At 37.1% G+C, this 17,115-nt stretch overlaps 1 protein-coding gene across 3 annotated transcripts; it reads right to left on the bottom strand.

Annotated features, from left to right (window-relative positions):
• Positions 1 to 367: 367 nt before the first annotated feature.
• On the bottom strand, positions 368 to 14,681 carry LOC137024058 (oocyte zinc finger protein XlCOF6-like). Of its 3 annotated transcripts, XR_010895620.1 has the most exons (5): positions 14,633 to 14,681; positions 10,831 to 10,979; positions 4,106 to 5,374; positions 2,886 to 3,011; positions 368 to 447 (listed from the first exon to the last, which is right to left on the bottom strand). XR_010895620.1 is itself a non-coding variant. In XM_067391217.1 (4 exons), the coding sequence occupies exons 2-4, from the start codon at positions 10,928 to 10,930 to the stop codon at positions 2,962 to 2,964; spliced, it is 1,419 nt and encodes a 472-aa protein (XP_067247318.1). In that variant the 5' UTR covers positions 10,931 to 10,979; positions 14,633 to 14,681; the 3' UTR covers positions 2,548 to 2,961. The 3 variants fall into 3 exon arrangements, 2 of the variants coding, with proteins under 2 accessions (XP_067247318.1, XP_067247317.1); XM_067391217.1 differs by lacking the exon at positions 368 to 447 and having other exon boundaries at positions 2,548 to 3,011; XM_067391216.1 differs by lacking the exons at positions 368 to 447; positions 2,886 to 3,011 and having other exon boundaries at positions 3,758 to 5,374.
• Positions 14,682 to 17,115: the final 2,434 nt, after the last annotated feature.

Here is a 17,115-nt window from a genome sequence, read left to right as displayed (position 1 = left end):
TATAATTTACTCTTAGTTTACCATGAAAAATGTCCTTTTCTGCTGATGTGGCTTTAAATAATAAATTAATGAACTAAATCAATGATCCAGACTCATTGAAGCTCTTCTGCTGTATAGCTTGTGTTCCAGCAGAAACCGATTTTTACTGTTCAGGCGTTTCTGTGAAGTTTGAGCATCCAAACTTTTTTTTTATAGATTTTTATAATTACCATATTAAATGTATCAGTGTTATCTTTTTGAAGCTTTGAAAATGAAAATATGAAATTATATTCTAATTATGAAACGCTGCATCCACTGCATGACAGAAGATCTGGCCGTCAAAATGGATCTAGCAGTAGTTCAGATCCTCTTTCTCTCCCAGGTGGTTCTCTCCCTCGAGGTACACACACAGAGATTTTTAGATCTGGTCCCTCTTGTGCATAACAACGACGTCAGCCTCTGCATCCCCTAGAGGGATGATAAAAGAATTAGTCAAGATCGGTATTAAATCAATACGGATTCCCCTACACCATCAGTAAGAGTGAGGAGAATCAAGACCCACTAGCACCCACAGTGCACATGGCACCAGCAGCCAAGCCACCTGTGGACCACACAACCAAGCCCACCACAGTCTCAAAGCCCAAGCCCACCACGAATAAAGAGCCAAAGTCCCTTGAGCAGCCAAATGAAAATATCTGACTTTATCAGTGCAAGTCCCTGCTGGTCCCACCCAGCTCCAAGTCTCCTATGATCCCTCCCAGCCTCCTTCTCCCCTTGAAACTTCAGTCAGTTCCTCTGGCCAGTCTTCCGCTGTCTCCGGTCAGTCCCGATCATCATCCTGCCCCCTTTGCCCATGGCTCCTCCCTCCACTCCCCATGGACTGTTTTGCCCCTGACTGTCCTTCTCCTCTCGTCCTCCTCCGTAGCCCCTGCCCTCCCTCCTCAGTTGGACTTTCTGCGCGAGGATGTGCCTTTCCAGAAGAGGGGGAGGGGGGTGTATGTATGCTCTGTTTTGGCTTGGTTTCTTTTTTCTTTTTGGTGACCTAGTGTGTTAAATTGACTATTGATTCCATTCACTTGTCATTCTATTAATTAACTCATTTAATCTGTATATACTCCGTTATTCTGCTCAATGTTCTGTGGATAATTGTATTAAAAATTCAAAATCTGAAGTGGTGATCTATGGTCCACTGAAGTTAGCCAAACAATGTCCTCTTAATTATCTTGTTTCACCTGTCTATTTATGTCTGTGTTTTCAATTCAGTTTTGTCAGTCCTCGTCTGTGGGAAGGTTGTTTTGCTTAGTGGTTCTCCTGTTGATTTTCAGAGTGTTGTTGTTATGTTTAGTTAAATAAAGATTGCTGAAATTGAGACCCTTACTTCATCATCCTTGGCTAACCGTGACACCTGCAGAGCCTAAGCCTATGTGGCATTCACGTGACAAGGAACAACTCTGACCGTAAATTAATCATATGTTTCTCATAATTTGTCATAATTTTTTGGACTATGATCAAAGTTTGCATATGTAGATGTGTTGGGGTAATATGGCTATTAAAAAAATGTAATTCTGTTCAGATGAACAAAATGTATTGAATAAAGTTTTTTTTTAAATTATTTTGCTGTTTGAGATTCAAAGATCCAAGTCAGTGAAATGATCTGTTCTTCCCATCACAAGGAGGAACTGCAACAACCCTGACTTCAGAATTCAAAATGGATGCTCAGCGCATCAACAGTAAGTGAAACAGTAGTAATAAGGGGCTTTCACACAGAATAGTTCTAGAAACTAGCCACTTATAGGAACTAGCCACTAGGATAGTTCCCTGAGAACTAATTTTTCCCCCAGGCCATGTTCCTGGTTGCATTCGCACCGGAAATAGGAACTCTGAATTGGCTAACAGTGGCGTCTTTAAGCACGCCATTTACATACACTAAAAACCAGTGGAAGGAGGATGCCATGATCGGTGCTGTGTTGTGGGTTTTGTGATGGAGATGGAATGTAAATGCATAATTTACTGTTACCTGTGTTTTGTATTTCTCACGCCATTAGGGGGCGCTAACCATCTTCTCTTCTGAGTATTTAGCCAGGTACTGTGCCTGAAGGAGGAGGCAAGTGTTTGGATAGGCGTGATTCCCCCCCCCCCAAACCAGTTCAGCGGAAATCCCGCCCTGGAGACGATTCTAAACATCTCATTGGCCATGTCAATTACCTACACCTAACCCTGATCCAAAACCTAGCTGTCACTGTAACCTCAGCCAATGAAATTGGTTGCAGGGCAGGGATTTCTGCTGAACCGTTTGGGGAAAAAAATAAAATAAATCGCATGTTTGGATAGAGGAAGCAATGGCTTTCTTGTATTATTCCAACTTTCTTTCTGAGGACCTATGATTGAGGAATTTGTTTCCTTTTGGTCAATCAGTAAGTAGTGTTATTTTTTATGCATTATATGTTTTTGGAGATTTTGAATTAATGTGTAACTGTTGTATTGAGTATGTATTTGATCATTGAGAAAATCATGCATGTTAATTGTGAAAGTGTTTTTATTTAGATGGACCTTTATTCCTAGGTGTTCTTTCATATGAGGGAAGTAGTTCAAAAGGTTTGCTTCCACAAAATGCCCGCTTTGTTGTTTGTTGCTGGACACTTGGGACATTTAAAGGCAGGAACACACCAAACTAATGGTTGGCCATCGAGCAGTTTTTGTTTGTTGGCCGACTGGGTTTACTCAGTGTGTTCCGCACCATCAGCTGAAGTTCGTACTCGTTGGCTTTGTTTCGGTCGATTCGACATGTTGAATCGGCGTCGGAGCTCGTCGGGCCATCTGATCATTCTGATTGGCTGTTCAGCTACTGTCACCTGCTGGTACAGAAAGGCATTTCATCTTATGCAGACATAGAATGGATGTGCTACCTGGCTGTTGAGCATCGGTTTGATGTGTCAGGCCAACTTGGGACCCCGACGCTGTCGACGTGTGCCAACCCGGCAGTCAGCTTTTGTCGCCACTAGTTCGGTGGCATCGGCTTGGTGTGTTCCTGCCTTTACATGAACACAAAGTGGTGGTGGATTTTACATGTGGAAGACAGGAGGACTCTTTTTTTGCATCAAATTTGACTTTTGTCAAAATTGGATTACCATTAATTGAACAATGTCACCCAAACACTGAATATTTTTGATAATTTAATTAAAAAAATTTTCTACATGGTTTATTTGTTGTTTTGTTTTGTGATGATTGATTGGGTTGTTGAATATAATATACGTGAAATTCATTGCAAGTTTTAGGTTTGTTACTTCATGTACTTTGCTGGGTAAACCAAAGGTTAATATTTAAGGTCAATATTCATTTTTTTTATTACCTAGTTTTAAGCATTCAATCCTTACTCTGATATATAACTTAAATTAAAAAAAAGAGTAGTGGTTATAAGACTCTGAAGTAGGAGCTAATTTAGTTCCCCAAGAGTTCCTGGAACAAAAATCGTTCCTAGTTCCTGCGGTGCAAACACGCAAAATCCGGGTACTTCAGCTATTAGTTCTAGCATCAATCTTGGTTTTTCGACTTGTGCTCTGGAATGTGGTCAACTCTGGTGTGACATCATTCCCAGGCACTGAAAAGATCGATACTTGTCGCTCTTGTATTGATAAAATATCCTCACACAAAATATTGCAATACTATGCATTATCCCCCCACTCCTCCTTATATTTAACTGTGGATTCACTCACTAAAATTGAATCAGAAAATGCAGTGTAATGTTCATTATCTTGTTTCATTCAGTTTGTCTCTTTATTTCTGACTGTTCACTTACATTGTGGCATTTCACAGCAATATTCATTTCACTTGAAAAGAATATTTGTTTCCAAGGTATTTAACTGAATCTAATAAATGGCACTATACAATTGAAATTAATTTCGTACTCTACATATTTTCTGATGCCATTTTAAACTGCCAAGCCATTTAAATCTTTTTCCACACAAGAAACACAAATAGGGTCTCACATATGCATGACTTTTCAGGTGTATCTCTAAGTGTGATGGCAAAATAAACTTTTTATTACACTGAACACAATTAAATCTCCTTCCTCCAGAATGAATGCGCAGGTGATTTTTGAAATTGTTCCTTTTTATAAATCTCTTACCACACACAGAACATTGCAATTTCTTTCTAGAATGAGTTTGCCAGTGACGATTCAGGTCTCTTTGATATGTGAAACTCTTCTTGCACTGAAGACATGTAAAAGGCTTCTCTCCAGTGTGAACTCTCATGTGAACTTTAAGGTTTCCTTTACGTGAGAAACTCTTTCCACACTTAAGGCAGATGAAAGGCTTTTCTCCAGTGTGAACTCTTATGTGAATATCAAGGTTTATTTTGTTTATGGAAGTCTTTCCACAGTGATGGCACATAAAAGGTTTCTCTCCAGTGTGAGTTATTACATGTTTCTTAAGTTCTTCACTGTCTTTGAAACTCTTTCTGCACTGATGACATAAAAAACAGTTCTCTCTTGAGTGTATCCTCATGTGGTAATTAAAGGTTACTTTATGCCTGATTTTTTCCCCACGCTGATCACATGTGAAAGGCTTCTCTCTGGTGTGAATTCTCATGTGAACCTTGAAGTTTCCTTTAAGATTGAAACTTTTTCCACACTGAAGGCACATAAAAGGCTTCTCTCCGTTGTGAGTTGTTACATGATTCTTAAGGTTTTTCCTGTTTGTGAAACTCCTTCCACACTGATGACATGGAAAAGAGTTTCCTCTTAAGTGAATTTTCATGTGCTGATTAAGATTTTCTTTACATCTGAAATTCTTTCCACATTGACTACATACAAACGGCTTCTCTCTGGTGTGAATTCTTGTGTGAGTCCTTAGACTTTCTTTTCGTGTGAAGCTCTTCTCACAGAGTTTGCAGGTGTAAGGACTCTCTCCAGTGTGGCTTCTCATGTGGGTATTAAGGGTTCCTCTACGTGTAAAACTCTTTCCACACTGAAGGCACGTGTATGGCTTCTCTCCAGTGTGAATTCTCGTGTGATTCTTAAGACTTTCTTTTCGTGAAAAGTTGTTACCACACAGTTTGCAGGTGTAAGGGCTCTCTCCGGTGTGAATTCTCATGTGGGTATTAAGGTTTCCTTTAATTGTGAAACTCTTTCCACACTGTAGGCATGCATAAGGCTTCTCTCTGGTGTGTATTCTCATGTGGACATTAAAGTTTCCTTTTTGATTGAAATTTTTTCCACAGTGAAGGCAGGTAAAATTACTTTTAGTTCCTGAATTTTGAGGGTTTTTTTGTGAGGAAGTCTTTTCATTCCGTGAGCATTGAGACTTATCTCTAGTTATGAAATCATGTTTCTCAAACAGTTTTTTTTCTTCCACTTCATTCAATTTTTGACTCTCCTCTTTCAGTGTCATCAGGTCTAAAGTAAAAAAAAAGAAAGAAAGAAGACAAATACAGGTTATCCCCAGTTTAATGGCACAAAACAATTAGATTTTATATGCACTAAGCTACTGTCTCCTGCTCCATCCTCAACTGGATGGAACTGGAATAAATACTTTGACTGTTGTGATCCCATCTGAATCATAATAACTGCCAAAATTATATACCAGTTATCACAGTAAAGCTGCTTTGACACAATCTGCATTGTAAAAAGTGCTATATAAATGAAGGTGACTTGACTACTGCAAAAAGTGTTACCCAAAATCTCAAAACCTTGTAACAACTGGATTGATCAAACAAACCGAAGTTTTTCAAGCAGGTCGCTGTCCAACGGAGGTTATGCCATACATGTAAGGGTTAGATTTTGATTGATGAGTCAGATATACACATTACCTTTTATTTTTATGTCTAAGTATTGGGTTACTTTTCTGTCATAAATTTGGTAAAAACTCAGATATATTGTTTTGTATAGCTTTGCAACTTCAACGAAAAATGGAAAAGCAATCTACAGTTTCTGTGAGAAGCAACTTGTCGTCAAGGTCAGATAGCTGGGAAGAAGTTACTGAGTTAGATAAGATGTTTCCAATTAAAGATTACTTACACACATCAGGTGGACACAACTATTATGGGACATTGGTGATTATAGTAGGATGTCGATGAAACGTGAAAGGAAAAGTTAGTAGTATAGCTTTATGATAATTTACTCATGTGTTTACTAAATGCTCAGGGAGACTAAATGCCGCTTTCAGAACAAACTGTAATTTGCACTACTGTCTGTTCAAAATAAATGAAATGCTTTATCCGGTAACACTTTAGTTTAAGGTCCAATTCTCACTGTTTACTAGTTACTTATTAGCATGCATATTACAAATATATTGGCTGTTTTTTTAGTACTTATAAAGCACATATCAATGCCTTATTTTGCATGACCTTATTCTACATCCCTTAAATCCTACCCAATACCTAAACTTAATGTTAACAGGGTTCCTACACATTTTCCATTTCAAAATTCCATACTTTTCCAGACTCAAATTTCCAGACCTCCTTCCAAACGTTTTTCTGCCATTGGTTAGTCTCTGTCTCCTTTTCTATGTTTTCTCTGCTTCATGTTTGTAGTAGGGTTCTTACAGTCTTTTAGTGATTTTTAAATCAGTGTTTGATTGTTGAAATAAACTTTTGTATTTAGTATTTACGTCAAGGCCCTTCTCTTCTTAAAACTACGTTGCTGTGTGACTTCTGTTGTGGATTAATTTACAAGTACTAATATATTCCCTGTTTAAAAGGGTAGTGACTTTGTTTCCCTTTCTGCCATACCACTCGCTACATAGACGTAAATATTTAATTTGTTTAACATTCTAATAATTCGACACATTTACTTCACAGACATCCTTCTCTGATTTATCCATTCTGTTCTGTTGTCAGTATTTGTTGGTATCAAAACATTTCTATAGAGTAGCCTACGAGTACGAGTAGCCTACAAAAGCGCAGTATCAGTTTTAGAAACTTTAGAAATATTTTAGAAATTCACAAGTTTCTAAACATCTGCAAAGTAAAAAGAGGTGTAAAAGGTGATGTGTAGGGGGGTCTAGGGGCATCCTCCCCCAGGAGAAGATTTTTGTGATTTTAACATGTAAATGAAGCATTCTGGTGCACTCTGACAACAACATAAATGGGAAAACCAACATTTCCTTCAAGTAAAAAAAATAAAAATAAAAATAAATTATTGACAGTATGGCTGAGAATTGACAAATTTCACAATTGATTTTGATTCAGAAGCTTGCTTGATTTTGATTTTGAAAATTTTGATTTGATTACCTTCGATTCAATATTGATTCATTTGGGGCCTATCAGGTCAAATACATGGCAAATTTCCTCAAAGAAAAAAAAAATCAACTAATGCTGTAAATTATACAAGGAACCACAGCTGGTACATCATTATAATAATTGGTTAAAACTGATTTGCAAGCTACTTTCATATAGGCTAAATTACACATAAGGAAGTTTATATAAATTTTTAATGACAATTATTTTTCTCTTTTTTTTTTATTATTTAGGCCTAAACATTTAAATGGTGGCTGTCATGAAACAGATTTATACATTTAATATCGAAGCACATGTTAAGTACAAATACAATGAATATGCGATAGCCTATAGTGCACATATTTAGCAAAATGCTCCTCTTGAAGTTCATTTTTGTAGCTGAATAATGAGATTTTGGCCATTGAACGGCTTTTCTGAGGTAGGCTAAATGTGATATTTTTACATGCTGTTTTATTGATGCCTTTCTGCAGTTGAAACAATGATTGATCGATTGCATGTGATACAGAATTCAGTAAGTTGTACTTTATCTTTCAACATTCCTGCGGATGTTCAATCATGTTTATTTTGTGCTGTAACTAGTAAAGCAGAAGAAATGGTCGGTTCACGAGCACTACAGCGATCTATCACGCCACAGAGCACCAAGAAAGATCACGACTCACTCCAGTCTATGGGAAAGTAGCCCATTTTCGATTCTTGTGAGAATCCTGAGACACGCGCTCGCCCTGAAAAAAACCTCTTCGGATCTACACGATTCACATAAATTATGTATTTTGATTCAAAAGAGCTAATTTCGCTGTAAAGTGTCTAGTTTGCAGGTATAATAAATTAGAAAACTGAAGAGAGACAATAGTCTGGAAACACAAATATTTTTCCATACTCTGATTTCTTTTTTCCATACTTTTCCAAACCGCGTAGGAACCCTGTGTTAATAAGCAGTAATTAGGGGTTTATTGAGGCAGAAGTTAATAGTTAGTTCAAAGTGAGAATTGGACCCTAAAACTAAATTGACCATTTTTCCTATTGTAGCGAACCATATCCCCAAAACCGAGGTATGTACCGAACCGTGGCTTCTATGTACCATTACACCCCTATTATCCAGTGTAGTTTGCTTTGAATCAACAGGTTTCGGCTGAGGTTGCAGTGCGCACATTGAGATTCAATTATATGGCACAATCTCAGACAGCTTATGTCATGGTGAAAGAGCTGTGAAGTTGAAGGAGCAGAAACCCACTCCACTTCATGTGTGACAGGCCTGTTACCCAGTACAAGAATAACTTCTATCTACTGACCATATTGCCCTTTATTTTGGGGTTCAAGGAGGTGACCTGGAATTTCTCAGAGAAAACCCATGGTAAAGGTGCACCTGATGGCATACGGGTGATAATGCACATGGGTGATCAGAGGGAGAAAATGGGAGCACATATTCAGACACCTTTATAAAGCTTTACAGAGCACAGACTCTATGAAGTACTTTTGGGTGTCCGAAGAGGCCATCCTAATGCTGCGTTCACACCAAACACAAATTGCGCGTCTAGTTGGACACTTGAACATTTCGAGTTTACTCGCTTCATTCGTGCGTGACATTCACTTCACAACAGACGCGAATTTGCCGATTTCATGAGAGGGGCTCTCCCGCTCCTTTATGTGTCCCAGACTCTTCCACTTCTTTCTGCACACTTCTTCTGAATAAACAACTCGTCAGCGGGAAAATAGTTGTAAATTACAAGCTAGCTAAAGCTGGCAAATTGATCTTATTCGCTGTAGCCTCAATGTGTGTATATATCTCAGATTGAGTAAAGACTGTTTTTATAACTTACCAGATTGTCTGACCTCCTCACTCACTTTCTTTCAAGCAAGATCCTCTTTTTTCCTGTTTCTATAAAAGTATGAAGATGTACAGCAACGATGATTTTGCCCTCCATTGTTGTTTTGGATTTCTGCCTCAGCTCGCTACATCATGTCACTACTAGAGCAAGCTCCTGATTGGTTAACGCGGTGCAAATTTTCACAACTTGGGCGTCTAGGGCGTCGGACGTGTGAACGCTCAATTTGGGCTGTGCCATTCACTCATCAACAGCCTATTCGGGCCGCGCTAGAAACTTGAAACACTATAATGAGCATATAGTGAATGATGAATAATGAATTTATTAATTCACTATGTTCGTGTTGTTTATATTATATGCACTTAGGTGCATGATCAGTTTCTATGGTTATTTTAATAACAAATATCGAGAGCGCATCAATGTAATATGTGATCACAAAACTCTCAGCTCCACTTAACGCTGGGTTCTTGGGAAGCAATGTTATCTTTCCCTCACAACCAAAAACAAATTTTTTTGGTGACATTGCTGATTTTGTGAAGTCCTGTGACCTGTGCAGCGCTGCCGACAACTTCCGTAAAGCCGAACGAAGCGTGTTGATGGGCGTGCTCTTGCTCTCTCACTCTGGTCGACGTGTGCACGTATGCTCTTCTGGGAGAAGTGCCTGTACGAGGAATTCCAAGCTATATGACGTCACACAGCCCCATACCCGAAAAAAAGACCACAAAGTTTATGAGGATATGGAAGAGTATTTTTGGCACAGAAATACTCCGTCATACGTCCAACTCAGGTTTTGAAACTTTGGTCACGTTTAGCGTGAGAATCCAACTCTTTAACAGTGTAAATAAGGGTGCATTCACACTTGTCATGTTTGGTTCGATTACCCTGGTGCGATTGCTCTGTTAGTGCATTTCATTTGAGCATGTGTGAATGCTGCCATCTGAACACTGGTGCGCACCAAACAAGCGGACCGAGACCACTGAAAAGATTCTTCCAAATGAACTCTGGTGCGGTTTGAATGATATATGAATGCAACACGGACCAAAGACATGTAAACGAACCAAAAACAGGAAGATGAGACCCTAAAAACAACATAATCCTCACGCATATCGGTTTTCTCTCATCATAGTCACGAGTTTGCGCATGACAGGCATCAGATGCGCGTTTCCACGCAGCAGATCATTTGTGCGTGACGGAGGGATTCCCGCTGCTGTTTTGACTACTTTACACAGTTTATAACAGTTTCTGGCCAAAATACCATCATATGCAAACTACACACACACAACAAGCGCATTGTTTTGGATATTCAGTAAGTTCCGTCTCAAAATAGGCAATACGTCATAAAATCCGACCAATGAGGTTGCAAATATATCGCTATGCCTTTAGGTTTGGTATCTTTTGGTTCGGTGATAAAATTGTTAAGATGCAACCCCAAAAATTACAGGATGCTCAAGCATACCTGGTTTTTCTAATCATAGTAGCACAGTTTGGTACAGGTGTCAGAACCGCGTCTACTTACAGGAGATTTGTGTGCAATGGAGGAATTTATAGTGCATTTTTGACTCATTTTTGACATATTATAAGCTCTTCGTTTGTTTTAAGTTATTAAAATATACGTCATAAAAGCCAACCAGGACTAAATACATAATTTTCTTTTTGGTCCAGACCAAAACAACCAAGAGAAATGAAAAGACTTTTTAAGGAACCATGGAGACCTTGTTGAAGGCAGCATTAGTATTAGGACATTTTAAACAGAATCAAATGACTGAGTTCAGATTTTGAGAAAGAAACCAACCTGTTTGTTCCTCGGTGTATTCTTGTTTCAGGCTGAATACTTCTTCAATCTTCATTTCTTCACTCTCCTCTTTAATGAATGCCATCTTTATTAGTGTCATGTGGTTCTCAGTTGGTTCATCTGGAGTTGTTCTGTTCGTTCCGGACACTCTGTCATGTTTAAGATGACAATAATTAACAGAATTATAAACCCAAACTGAATCTCTGGTTGCATCTCATTCAGCTCCCTAGTTCAGTAGTCAGTTAGAGCAGTGTATCCATACCCTGCTCCTGGAGGCACACCCAACAGTGCACATTTTTGATGTCTCCCTTATCTGACCCATACATTTTTAGGTCTTCTTTTTGCAGTCTCTACAAATGAGCTAATAAGTTAAATCAGGTGTATCTGATTAGGAGGAGTTGGAAAATGTGTAGTGTTGGTGTGCCTCCAGGAACAGGGTTGGGTAACACTGAGTTAGAGAACAGATAGAAGGAGGAGGATGGCTAGTATGCACAAACAGAATGAAACTGTATATGAGTAGAGTGTGCATGTCAAAAGATCAAATATGATTTGAAGTTTGTGACAAAAGCCTTGTTCAGACTGTCAGTCCAAATCAAATTTTTGTGCATATCCAATTAGAATCTGATCATATTTAGCAATAAAAAAAATTTTTTCAAAAAAAAAAACAGAAAAAAAATAAAGAAAAAAAAATTCACATGAAATGCAATTTTTACAGATCAGTTTTGAGGGACATTCATATGCGTTTTGAAAACATATTCAAACAGCATTTCTGGAAATCAGTTTCAGTCTGACCACTCTAATCGGATTTCGCATGGTTTATGTGACATTCTCATTCCATATAAAACAAGGGTGAAAAGTTAAGGCTGGGACATACAAATGGCCTGTACACACCTTTGATAAGATGAAGAGAAAGTAAGTAGACGAGGAAGACCCCTACAAACTAGCCCTGCGTCTCAAACAGCTCCCTAGCTTCCTAGGTTACGTATCAGTATACCGTGTAAATGAATGTGGCCGACTGGCCGACTCCCTGATCAGTGCCCTGACTACTGAACTAGGGAGCTGACTAAGATGCACGTTATGGGTGCTCTGTCAGTTCTTGGCCACACCAATAGAGGTGTATTATTTCTGTATTTTTACTGTTTGTTTTTTTCTTTTACATTCAAGAAATATAGTTGAGAATGTCTATTTCATAAATGTTTATTTGCACTACCGTTCACCTGCACTACTGTCATTGTGACTTATTTGCACTACCGCGTTTCTGACTACCATCTCTCATATGTCATGTATATGCCATTTTATATATGTATTTTTATCTTCTTTAACTTTATTAATATCATAAATATTTTTATTTGCACTACTGTTCAGCACAAGCGCCATATACTGTCAGGGAGTGAATTTGTACGCATCGCCAGTAAAAATCGCTTGGGTATGAACACAAAAAATGTCTCGAAAAATGCTGGCAATAAGTGCGTCCGATATTCATCCCGGTGTGTACAGGCTTTAAGCCATGTGTTCCGCATCATTGGCTCTAGTGGGGATGGGGTGAGGGTGAGGTTTCAGCATGTTGAACTAGTTATATAATTTTTGTACATTTTGAACAAAAAAAGAGTTACGGATAGTAAAAGACTGCGTTCAAGCCACCTCGTTTTTACCAGAATCTTGAGATGACAACACATGACGTTATATTCAGAGCTGTTCACATCCTTTGACTGGGAATTACACGTTTCTATGGCACCACTATCAACGCCTATGAATCTACAGCGGTCAGGTGGTACAGCGGCCACGTGGTACATCTGGAAGTTTTCAGAAAACTCCCAGCTTACAAGCTGTAATTACGAGCTCTACGAGGACGTGAACGCTTTTTACAAGCTAAAATCTCGTAACTACAGGAATTCCGAGGCTGTGTGAACACACCTCAAGTACCTGGGATTTTCGTTACTAAAGATAGATTGCTCTTTATTGTACTAGAACAATCTTTAATTGTTGGTTACAACGAAGACTTGTCAATTTATGTCAGAATTCTTATATCCAAAGCAGAGGGTTTGTCTCGTTGTGTTTATCCCTCTTCATCTTTATTTGTTAGCAACAAAATTTGTGATTATATTGACAAAATTTTATTTGGAAGAACAGATCTCACAAAGTTAGGAAATCTGTTTTGTCTAATAGATGTTCTGAGGGTGGACTGAAAGTTTTACATTTTAATGGTCTTGTCAGCTCTTTTAGAATTAGTTAATTAAAAAAAATGTCTTCGTAGTAATGACTCAATTTGGCACTATGTCCTTAATGCCATATTTCATAGATTAGGTGGCTTAGAGTTTCTTTTATAATGCAATTTTACCCCTTCTAAATTACAGATTTCTCTCTCTAAATTCAAAATCAAGTTTTACTTGTTTCGAAATTGTGTTATGTGCACAACTTTTCTCCCCACAAAGAAATTCTGTGGAATAACTTGAATATTTTAATCTGAAACAAATCCTTTTTTATGGAAAAGTGGTATGATAGAGATATTGTTTTTATTTTGGATTTCTTTAATAATGATGGCAGTATACTGGAATATGAAGAATTTATGTCGTATAATTTCCCTTTGCCTGCTAAAACTTTCAATTCTGTCATCAAAGCTTTATCTCCAAGCTATGTGCACTTATTTAAAACATAACTTTTCTTTAATGAGAGAAAAACAATTATGCCTAAACTTTTATTGGATGGAGTTTCCCTTCTTAATAAAAAATTTAAAAATTTTAAGCAATTGTTACATTACACAGTATTATACAGTATTCACTGGAAGAGAGCATGGTTATTCCCTGAAAAATATTATATGTCCAATAAAATAAGAAAGGTACACTTTAAATTTTTACATAATGTTTATCCAACCAACTCCCAAATTGCCACTTTTGTGTTTTGATCTCTCTTTGCAAAGTTGAGGAAGAAACTTTGCTTCACTTAATCTACCATTGCAATCATGTTCGGGAGAGCTTAAGTTGTTATCTTTCTCCTTTTATCAAATGTGATTTAAACTTTTCTTTGAATAATATATTCCTTTATTTTTCTAGGAGTGACTATGCTATTTGATCTTGTTAATTTCTTTGTGTTGCATTGTAAATTTTGTATTCACAAAAACAAAATTTTCAAGACTTTGCCTAGATGATTGCCTTGATGTCTACATTGAATTTTCCTTGTTGTTAAATCTCTTAAACTCAACGATAATAACAAGAACAACAAGTTTCTTAAGGACTATGACCATATTGAGGTGCCATTGTTATTTGTATGTTTTTTTCCATTTATGTTAATGTATTTAATGCAGTGCTGTTTCTTTTCTTGCAATAAAAAAGGAGTGGGTGGATTTTTACACACATTGTGGACACACATCTGTGTTCAAACAACATTTAAAAGTGAATTATGTAATAACAGGTCCCCTTTAAGACCTCACAGACTAAGCCAGGATTAGACTACGCCTTAGCTTAATTGCAACATTTAAGTAGGTTTTATAAACATGCCTTAGAAAAAAACATTACCATTGAGCATCTTGAAAATAAAACAATGGTATCTTAAAATATTCTGAGACTAGCTTAAGCCTTGTCTGTGAAACCAGGGGCAAGACTTGCAGTGTAAAGGCAGCCGAAGACGCAGCTTTACTATTAGTCTAGTTAGATGCGCTTTACTCACAAAAAATAACGTTCATAAATGTCAGATAAAGCAATGCATTGTTACATTAAATAAAAAAATAATTCATTTTACAAAACTATACAGTTACCTCAGTAGTTTGTATCGATTTAAAAACTTTTAAAAGCTTAGAAACACAAACCTTCAGCCGAATCACAGACGCAGGAGCGCGGCGCTTACTTATAACGTCACAGCACCTGACCAAAATAAAAGTCCTGTAACGTTTATAGACACCTATAGTGCATAGAAATCTAAGTGAGAAGAAAATTATAATTTATGAAAACACACAACGACAATTGTCAGAGGTATTTAGAGTTACATTCTTATGTTTTCCAAGGGTGTGCTGAAAATAAATACCACTGAAAGTGTAGGCTATGTAACACATCTATCATTCTGTCTTAAAGGCCCACTGAAGAGTGTTGGAATGAGCAGCATTATTCAGTGTGTTGATGTAATTTCAAATGAAACAGGAACACAGGGCGATCTTTCAAACAGCCCCGCCCCTTTTTTTAAATAGCCAATAGCGTTACAGCACACCAGAGCCATTAAACTCTGTAAAACCTCTGTTTCCTGCTAATCTCTAACCGTTTCTCCTCATAATGTCCTTTATATCGCTTATATACAGCATTCTGTGCAGAATTCCAATGGGTCCGATACCTTTCGCGGTCTGAGCCAACCAGGCTTGGGAGGATTACTTTAAAAATGTATTCCGTTACAGTTACAAATTACTTCATAAAAGTATTCAGTAACGTACCACAATATGAAAGTAATGTAATCTGATTACTTTTGGATTACTTAAAGGTCAAATGTATATAAAAAAAGAAAGAAATGGACGGGAGGGCAACTTTACTGTAAATAAATTGCATTTTTAAATTGTAATTTTAATTATTTCTTCTCAGTTTCTGCAAGTTTTTTTAATTTTACATGTTCCATGCTTTTGAATGGGTCTCAACCAGTGGTGTAGTCTACGTGATACGTAGGTATACGGCGTATACCCACTAGGAAAGGTTAAGGATTTCCGTATACCCACTTAAAAAAGCACGAGGATACGTAACCATCCAATAAATCACAATAAGATTTGTGGTTTGTTGCTTTTAACATGAAACAAAGTCTCATATTTCAAATTCTGCCCATTTTACTACGTAATAAAAAAAAAAATACTGTTTTGGCGCTCTTTAATATGTCGTGATCACCTCATCAGTTCAACAGACGCGGCAGTGTGAAGCGCACGTGGTTCTCTCTTCCGCTTTGATATCAGTTACAGTGTGAAATAAACATGAATGAACTTCTGAAGGTATGATAAAAGATACAGAACAACTTAATGAAATCCATATCATGTTTCGTGTATACGAGTAATCAGTGTTTCAACTGCGGAAAGACGTTACAGCTTGTAAACAATGTCACATTTAGGCTAACATTACCTCAGAAGAAACATATTCAGTGACCATAAACTCATTAGTCAGCTAGAAAAAATGAACTCTTGAGAGGAGCATTTAGCTAAATATATGCACCATATTACATTATAATTTTTTAATATTCTTAAATAGCCTATATAACCTAATGCATGTTTGAATAAATCTGTCAAGTTGACAGCCACCATTTAAATGTTTTATATTTCAAAAAAACGAATTGGAGTAGAAATAATTTAAAGTGAGCTATTATAACTTTCTTATTACAAAAAAATCCTTAAGTGTAGTTTAAGTTTGTATGCAAATCAGTTCATTTTAACCTTCAATATTAATGTAGTAACTGATTTCCATGTATATTTTACATCAGTTGAGATATTTTGGAAATTTGCCATATACTGACCTGATATACAGTATATCCAAAATAACTGATATTGAATCGAATTTCAAGTTAGTGAATTGAAATGCATAACTATGATGACAGACTGGCAGGAAATGGTGCAAAACAGTCCAAACAGGGTGATATTGTGACATACTGATAATCTTTCCATTATTGTTACACTCTAAAAATGCTGGGTTAAAAGCAACCCAAGTTGTGTTGAGAATGGACAAACCCAACGACTGGGTTGTTTTAACCCAGCACTTGGGTTGTTTGCCCAACTTGCTGGGCAGTTTTATTTAACTCAACTATTGTTTAAAAATGACTGTGGCTGGCCAAAATGAACCCAAAATAGGTTGGAAATTAAAAATCAGACAATTACTAGAGGCAACAATAATAATCAAAAGGTGATCATTTAATAATAAACTATTTAATAAATGTTTATTGTTGAATTATTATATTTTAAATAATTTCTTATATTCCCAACATATTTTGGGTTCATTTTAAGCAAGCAATACAGCAATTTTTACACAATAGTTGGGTTAAATAAAACTACCCAGCACGTTGGGCAAACATTTAACCCAATCGCTGGGTTTGTCCATTTTCAACCCAACTTGGGTTGTTTTTAATCCAGCATTTTGTAATAATAGTTGCAACTTGAACTCTTAAATGTGCATTGAAATTTGCCAGCTGATAAAACCTATGATTCAGATACCATATTCATCTACCATCTAAGGCTAAATGTAGATCTTAACTGGCTGAGTTAGATGGTGATTGACACTAAACAGTAGAAAATCAGTCCAGAGCTGTTAATGTCATTGGCTGTTAAAGTCTTGTGTT

Source organism: Chanodichthys erythropterus, chromosome 8 (genome assembly GCF_024489055.1).
Source record: "Chanodichthys erythropterus isolate Z2021 chromosome 8, ASM2448905v1, whole genome shotgun sequence".
NCBI classification, from domain to species: Eukaryota; Metazoa; Chordata; class Actinopteri; order Cypriniformes; family Xenocyprididae; genus Chanodichthys; species Chanodichthys erythropterus.
The sequence above is the reverse complement of the archived record's forward strand: the minus strand, read 5'-3'. Positions and strand labels throughout refer to the sequence as shown.